At 37.8% G+C, this 8862-nt stretch overlaps 2 protein-coding genes across 2 annotated transcripts in view; one reads left to right on the top strand and one right to left on the bottom strand.

The window, feature by feature from the left end:
* Window positions 1-8862, bottom strand: part of LOC134754416 (triosephosphate isomerase) — a 279469-nt gene that overhangs the window by 196020 nt on the left and 74587 nt on the right. The window lies entirely within an intron of this gene.
* LOC134754070 (transmembrane protein 208) lies at window positions 17-7612 on the top strand. Its single transcript, XM_063690142.1, has 4 exons — window positions 17-229; window positions 437-592; window positions 5358-5494; window positions 5942-7612. The coding sequence occupies exons 1-4, from the start codon at window positions 221-223 to the stop codon at window positions 6162-6164; spliced, it is 525 nt and encodes a 174-aa protein (XP_063546212.1). The 5' UTR covers window positions 17-220; the 3' UTR covers window positions 6165-7612.

Genomic DNA, 8862 nt, shown 5'->3' with positions numbered 1-8862 from the left:
CATCAAAAATTGCCAATACTGCCAATAGGGCAATAGGTAAAAAGATCATATCGTTGATTACATGAGGTTATTTTATTTAATACAAAATAGAAGTGCATTGAAATATCTAACTAAGCTGTAAATAAATACAATTAACAAGAAACCCTTATCTTAAGTCTACTATAGTGCGAGTTAGCAGTGTTTTATTGAAGGAAACGAAGGAAGAAAACTTTGTTACAAAATGCCTCCGGTAAGTACCTATCATATTTCTTGTATTTAATGAATTAAAACCAGCTTAATAATGAATTAAAACCAGCTTAATAATGTTGTGACACGTGTTTCTGATGAGATATTTTTATCTAATACGATTATATCCCTAGACAATTTTTCAACAGAAAGAAATACTTAGTGAATAGTGAAGTTTACCCACATTTAATTGATTGATTTCTTTTTCCAGCCACCAAAAAAGGCGCCTACAAAAGGTGCCAAGCAAATCCTCAGTGAGAATATAGCTACAGTTCTTTTCTACCGCAATATGGCCTTAGCTGCGAGTGCGTTTTACGGCATTTTTACTGGCGCATTGTACTACGATCAACTCACTGGATGGATCATTGTAAGTTAATTTAAATGAGGTTATATAGGCATGTATTTTCTTAAAAACAATAGTAAATAAGCATTTTCACCATACCAGCTGGTAAAGGCTCTCTTGATTGTTCAAAAACTGATAGTTGCATTTTATCCACATGTGGGGTAAAGTAATCAGATGCAAATTGTGAGTTGTTTCCTTATGTTAGCTAGAATTGTCTTTAAAATAATTGATTTTGAATTATAAATATTTAATGACGTTAATTTGGATTTGGTTTGATTTTGTTTGATATCTTACAGCTAATATTTTCTTCGGGTTGGTGTGGTGGAAAATTTTGTGTTTCACTCGGGGGCAAATTTTGTTTAACCCTGGTGCTTTGAAACCCTCACAACGATCAAGATTCCATTTTTTGAACACTCGCTGTGCTAGAGTGGTTCAAGTTTGGAATCTTTTGCTTGCTCGGGTATCAATATTAGCATGAGCGGTTAAACAACAACTTTGCCCCCTTATAAAACAAAGGAAAGTAATTAAATGATATGCCCCCTTATAAAACAAAGGAAAGTAATTAAATGATAAGCCGTTTTTAAAACTGATCTGCAAAAAAAATTGCCATTAAATCATTTAGACAGCATACAAAAATTTGGCTGGCAATAAATAAAAATCGAGCTACAACTTTTGTTCAGCAAATAATTCACAAATGGTATACATTATTACCAATATTGATCTGCATCTATTATAATTTATCTGCTTAGTAAATAGTTGACTAGTTGCAAAATTATTATTTGGTCAGCAAGATTTAAAAATTGGTTGGCAAAAATAAACATGTCCCTAAGCAATTTAATTGAGACGTATGCATATTAAAGGAATGGTAATCTGATATAATAAAGTGGGTTATGTTTTATTTGAAAACTCAAAGCCGGAGCAAAATCAGTCCATTTGTGTGCGTGCATTTCATTCGATGATTACTTGTTTGACACCAACTGCTATTAGAATAGTGGATTAGGTTAGGTTAGAACTGCGACCTTCACAGAAGCCAACTGCTTCTGGAAAAGTAGCTTAGGTTAGGTTAAAACTGCGACCTTCTCAAAATTGAACTGCTACTGGAAAAGTGGGTTAGGTTAGGTTAGAACTGCGACCTTTACAGAAACCAACTGCTACTGGAAACATGCGTTAGGTTAGAACTGCAACCTTCACTGAAACCAACTGCTACTAGAAAAGTCGACTAGGTTAGGTTAGAACTGCGGCCTTCACTAAAACCAACTGCTACTAGAAAAGTTGGTTAGGTTAGAATTGCGACCTTCACAGAAACCAACTGCTTATAGAAAAGTGGGTTAGGTTAGGTTAGAACTGCGACCTTCACAGAAACCAACTGCTACCACGGATTATACATATAATAGTTCCTGCTACTAGAAAAGTGGGTTAGGTTAGGTAATAACTATTTACTCACTGTAGAATTACTGGGGTATCTATTGCCAAGCTGTGGTCATCCTGATAGTAGCTGTTCCTACAAAATAAGAATCAGGTAATAACTATTTACACACTGTAGAATTACTGGGGTATCTATTGCCAAGCTGTGGTCATCCTGATAGTAGCTGTTCCTACAAAATAAGAATCAGGTAATAACTATTTACTCACTGTAGAATTACTGGGGTATCTATTGCCAAGCTGTGGTCATCCTGATAGTAGCTGTTCCTACAAAATAAGAATCAGCTGATAAATATTTCCAGAGCAATAATAGTTTGTTCTGAAAAGAATACAAGCCTATATAAGGCTGCCGATTGAAAATATTCTTCTAAAGTTATTTACTTTGAAAATAAAGTATTCTTACACCCGTCAGTGCTATAAAACTCAAGTTTGGGCATGCTAACCTGATTGCCTGCTCAAGTGCTTATGGTTGATTTCCAGGGAATTCTGTATGTATTATTATAGTATGAATTTTCTCAAATGATTTTTACGCCTAAGACCCTAACCTGTAATTGAATTTACTGAAATTTAATGAAATATTTTAAGTGAATATTGTACCAGGTCCAAGGTCATATTTTCACTTTTACTATATTTAGTGTTTGTATTAGAAAACGAAGATTCCCTAATACTGTACCTTTATTTTCGTAATTTTTTGATTACTTGGTTGTAAATTCATAATTTTTTGTTGTTGCAAAAGCTTGATTGACTTGAATTGACAGATGAGAAATTATATTTACTATCATTTTTAAGTGTAATAATCCCTGACAATTTTTAAAAAACCGGCCAAGTGCGAGTCGAACTCGCGCACGAAGGGTTCCATTAAACGCAAAAAACGGCAAAAAAATAAATCACGTTTGTTAAATGGGAGCCCCACTAAAAAAAACAATTATTCTGTTTTTAGTATTTCTTGTAATAGCGGCAACAGAAATACATCATCTGTGAACATTTCAACTGTCTAGCTATCACGGTTCATGAGTATCAGCCTGGTGACAGACAGACGGACAGACAGACAGATGGACAGTGAAGTCTTAGTAATAGGGTGCCGTTTTTACCCTTTGGGTACGGAACCCTAAAAAGGAGCACTCCACGAAATTGTCTACCATTGTCCCGTACAAACTCGAATTTTCTGAAGAATAGCGGGTATAGGAGATTTTTCTGTCACAATAAATGATAAAATGCTCTGTAAATAATCATCAACTTGAATCATTGAAAAAATGGAGGCAACAAAATATTATGTGTTTATATGGGTGAGCTCATGGAATGCCCCAACAACTAACTGGTCAATTAAAACCTATTTAATAATAGGAGATATATTCGAACATACATTTGTATATACAAACACGCAAACAGCCTCTCACCCTAAAAGTATTAAATTACCTCCTTTCTATTATAGGAAAGGTAAAAATATTAAACTGAGTGACTTGCTGCTACTAATTATACTCTAGACTCTAGTGTCTAGACATCTAGAGGAACACAGAAGCAAAAAAATATTAGTTTATATGGACATCTCCTTAGAAAGAGACCCATTTTTATTAAATTAACACTAATAGATTAGATGACATATTTTAGAATAAAGCATGTGTGGTAAATGAAGAAACATACCTACTATGCATCAGCAGTATCATCACCACGACATTTGCGTCAGCAAAGCTAGTACTTACACACACAGTCTATGCTCGTTAATAGACTTAATGACTTGTCCACAAGCGCCATTTATCAACAAGCGCCATTTATTATTTACGGTGACAAGCCAGGTCTGTTTCCAACGCCTATAAATTTTAGAGAAATATTGATTGGTACATCAGAAATACAGTCACATTAACTAGGTTACATGGAACTAGGTTAAATACATTTGGAGCTAGGTTAAATACTGTAAATTTATATGAGGCATTTTCTATGAAAAGGGACCTTATTGTCGATGGCGCTTACGCCGCACAGCGTCGCACGTCATTGTATTTATATCGGAGCATCGTTAATAATGGCGTAAGCGTCATCGACAATAAGGTCCCTTTTTATAGAAAATACCACATATTGAAATAAATAAATGAAATGAAAGTAGTGTTTGAAACTTATGAGAAGTATCCTTTTATCCCACCACACATAGCAACTAAGTAAGAGATATTAACTAAGAAATTAAACATATTTTTAACCGTAAAGTGTATTTTCGCACTTGTAATTACAAGTTACTTGTTTACTTACCGGTTTTCTTATGTTACTTACGGTTGTTATTCGTGGTACTCGTAAGTACCTACCTTTTTTTTTTTTTTTTTTTTCGTTGGAAAAATGCTTTATGCTTACCCACACCCTCGGAAAGTGCAGGTTATGTGGGACTCGGCTAAAGGCGCCACTACCCACTAAAAAACCAACGGTATGCCTGCGCGCCGCCAATGGGGCGTGGCCACGGGTTCTCTTAAGTACGCAACCGTGACCACGCCGGCGCCGCCCGCCACTACCACATGCAGCGGGCCCTTCTCTGGGGGGGGGCTAAGGAGTAACTTCTAGCCCTGCCTCCTCAGAAGGCGCGTGGGCACACCACGCACGCCTTCTCTGCGAGGCCTATGTAATGGGCAGCGACGCCCCCGCGCCGCTGCCCAGACCTCGCTAGGTGGGGGGGAGGAGATGGGCATACGCCCTCCTCCGAGCCCCTGCGCGCTTGCGGCGGATCGGGTGCGAGGCTGGGTCGGCCTCCCGTTCCCTCTCCGCTGCCTCCTTCTGCGACATTACATCCTCGCAGAAGGAGAGGACCGCTTTCCACGACCTCTCGTCGGCGACCATAGCCTTAACTACGGCCGGCAAGGAGAGGTCGTCCCCCACCACTGCCATGAGGTCACGGCGCTGCCCCGCCCAGGCTGGGCATTCCTCCAGGGTATGCTGCGCCGTGTCCTCGCCGCCTACCTACCTAACTCAACTATAGGGGCCGTGCGCGTTGGAGGGTCTGCCATCTTGTGACCTGAATCGGAAACATAAACTGTACATTGACACTTCACGCCAAAGCAAGTGCTACCCTCTACAGTTTACGAACTTTTTCTTGTGCATTGTAGGTTCTGCCATCTTGTGGGCTACATTGTACTTTACATTTACAATTCCCGCCAATAAACAGGGGGGCCTGTGCTGCCCCCAAGAGTTGATGCACGTTCCCTATAGTCATCTTCAATGTTTGTATAAGATGGTAAACCATTAAACATACTTTTTATGGTATGAATGGTATGGTCTACATTTTAACTGCCTGAAGCTGATTCTCAAGCTCAAGTTATTTTAAAAAGACGTAAGTTAGTTGAGTTTGAGACTAGTTGTGTCACATCTAAATAAACCTCGTTTCTTCTTTCAGTTTCTGAACGTGTTTGTGTTGGTGATTTACATCGGGTGCTACCGCATGATGACGTACATCAGCCGGCCGACTTACGCAGACAACAGCCAGCTCATTGATCCGGGCCTCGACTTGAACATGGAGGGTGGGATGGGAGAGTAAGTGTAGAATACAAACTGTCTGTCCGTACACCATGTGACCATTCACGAAATTTGATTTACACACTAACCTTATCATTATCACCAAACTCCGTTATCAATGATGCAATTCATTGAAAATTAGGGCTGGCAAAACTATCTACCATAGGGAACTTTAACTTCGGCGTTGGTGCCAAGCCAACTTCGCCCAAGTAAAATATTAAAATAATTATTTTACCAATAAGAAATATATGTATATTCATTGAAATTATTATAAATGGAGTTGCATAAAAATAGAAGTAAAAAATATATAAACTCTGAAACAACCTAACTTGCACAATTTTTTGGTTAAGAGAATAAGTGCGTGTGGAGATCATTTTGAACACGTAACCCGCTTAGCTACTTCTGCTGCTGATTACAAGAATGGACTTATGTTTCAAATACTAAACTCGTATTTATTATCTCCAGGCACGTGAAAGACATAGTGATCCTGGCATCCATTACGCACGTGCTCGCCGTCGCGTCCAACTATTTCTGGCTCCTACTGGTTCTGCTGCCGCTGCGAGCCTTCTGGCTCCTCTGGACCTACATCCTCGGCCCCTGGTTCTTCCAAGAGGCACCACAGGACACGGAACAGAGCGAAAAGAAACAAAAGAAATTGGAAAGGAAAATGAAGCGATATCAGCAATAGTTTAGGCGCAGGATTCGCTAAGGAGGTGAAATGTCGTACAAGGCTGATTTTTTACCAGAAGGCCTAGCCAATAAGACAATCGTATTAATAGAAATGGCCATTCGAACCTTAAGTAAATGTGTTGAAAGTCACGTTACTTGTCGTAGCATCTGTCATCCCGATATAAAATTTTCTTTTCGTTTGGCGTTTGTGATGATGATGGTAATATTTTCAGAATATTATGAAATTTATGAATAAATGAGTGAGTAATCGTTTTGCCAAAGATTCGTTGATTGTGCCGTAAAGTCTATGCTATCCGTCAACCAAACTGACGACCGAATACGAGAGTGTATATAGAGTGAGTATTCGTCTATGTTCGTACGCATTTAGTATGCGACTGACGGGAGCGCGCCGAGAGTGTAGAGGAATTTTGATGTTGGCCATTTTACCCACACGAAACGGAGACAACACGAACATACCTATGCGAGACAATACGAACATAGACGAATACTCACTCTACACACTCGTATTCGGCAAGTCTCGTGTTGTTTTGTCGAGAGTGTGGAGCGGGCTTTATACGGTCGATGAATTTTTGGTGTTTCATATAATCACTGAACGCATTATATCATGCTAGCTTGACTATTCATATATCAGCGAATGTAAATTAAGCTCACTGGATCGAGCCAGTCTTCCAACCACTGGGCAGTATAGGGTATTCGGCTGTATTTAAAATAAATTATTTAACACCATGTATGAAATAAAGTACCAGATAATTATTAGAAAAACATGGAGAGAGAAGTTATTTTTAAACACAAGTTCTATTTAACAAATCGGATAGAAATATAAAAAGTAGGTGAGTTGACCGTGACGTCATTGTGTAATGTTTTATATAAATTCCATATTAGCAATTCGTTTTGAGAGTTCTAAAAAAGAAACTGATTTGACTAGTAGGAGAATACCCCTTTAATAAAGAAGAGCTTGTAATGATGAGACAAAACTACGCACTTGGTCGTCACTTTCCTTGAATCTTTTGAACGCCAAGAACACCTAAAGTCGTCGTCACTAGTCGTGCTCACGGCGCCATGGACGGCATGGACAACTATAGGTTTTATGACGAACGCTGTCAAAGTAACCTTCACACTTTCAAGTAAGGTTTACATTAGCTCCCTCGCGCCCGGGACCTTGGCGTGTCAGTGACGTTTTTGCTTATAACGTAAAGCGTTCAAAGGGTCAAAAGGACCCGGTAATATCATGAAATACACCCGTAAACGTCAGTTTTTTCTCTCATTCTGGCACGACGGTAGACACATGTGTGTAAGAATATGTTTTTTCTAGGTTTATATGCATAAAGCTTGTTACATACATATTTATTAAAATTAAGAAGTACAATTAAGTGTTATTTACCTAAAATTATTGTTTTTTGACACGGTTATGGATACATTTTGTAAAAATAAACTATGTTAAGTACATCAGATTTCGTTTTATTCACGTTACCGTATCTAAAGATTAGTAATGAGAAATTTTGGAACTAAGTTTGTTTTTAGAGCTCCGTTCAAAAACTTTATTCACGGAGATCTTATGGGATCATAGCACAATCGAATTAAGTCTAACCTCGAAATCCTTCCAAAGATATGAAATTTGGTATGTATGTTAATTAAAGGTCTCTTTTTCATGTCCACACTATTTGACATTTGGGGACCTCGAGGAATCGCAGCCATCTTGGAAAATGTGTACCATCCTGGAGATATTTGCGTTTTACTCTAAATATATGTTCTCTATGAAAATATGGTGTAAGCAACCAAATTTAAATTCTACACAAAAAAGTCCTAGATATCTTTGCGGAAAAAATGCATCATGTTATAGAAAATAATAGCTAAATCCAGATTTAGCGCTTATACCCTTTCAGGGGATATTCTCTTAATAGGAAACTTGTAGGAATATGAATTCCACTTTTGTCTATACATTTGTACACGTTATACGCCAATATTCACATTTTACTCGACTGCGACTTAAACAGAAAGTAAGGTTATGGGTTTAAATACTTATCAGTATAATAATAAATACATACACAGTATTCAAATTAAACCCAGATATTCCGAGAAAAACAGAAAAACCAAAAAAGACTTATACTTATCAAGATGGCGTTTGATCCCCGTGGTCCCCTAAGCTCCAATTTCATGACACGCAAACAGGGATCCCTGAAATTGTAGGTGTCAAATTTCATTACTGTCACTATTGTTTAAACCCCATTTAAGACCTAAAATCTGTTTTTGCAGTCTCATTTTTAAGTCCTAAATATTTTTCCTTCATTTATTTTATTAAACTTGTATTGCATAGTACTCGTGTACCAATTATGGATCTACTGATGTCTAATTCATTGAAATCAACTCAATAGTTTAGGCGCTAGAAGTAAAAATATGATTTAATATTCGGCATCCTCTAGAGGCGGCTGTATTGATTTTTCTTTAATAAAACAAGTGTAAACAGGTTGCGAAGGGCAAGAGGAATCTACCGATATGTCATTTAAAAAAATCCGTCCAGTATCTTGAGCTACAGGGTGTACTGATTATCAGTATTTAAACCCATAACCCTACTTACTGTTTAAGTCGCAGTCGAGTAAAATGTTGATATTTCGGTATAGTGTGTACAAATGTATAGACAAAAGTGGAATTCATATTCCTACAAGTTTCCTATTAAGAGAATATCCCCTGAAAGGGTA

This window comes from Cydia strobilella, chromosome Z (genome assembly GCF_947568885.1).
Source record: "Cydia strobilella chromosome Z, ilCydStro3.1, whole genome shotgun sequence".
Classification (NCBI taxonomy): domain Eukaryota; kingdom Metazoa; phylum Arthropoda; class Insecta; order Lepidoptera; family Tortricidae; genus Cydia; species Cydia strobilella.
Note: the sequence above shows the minus strand (reverse complement) of the source record. Positions and strands in the feature narration are given on the sequence as shown.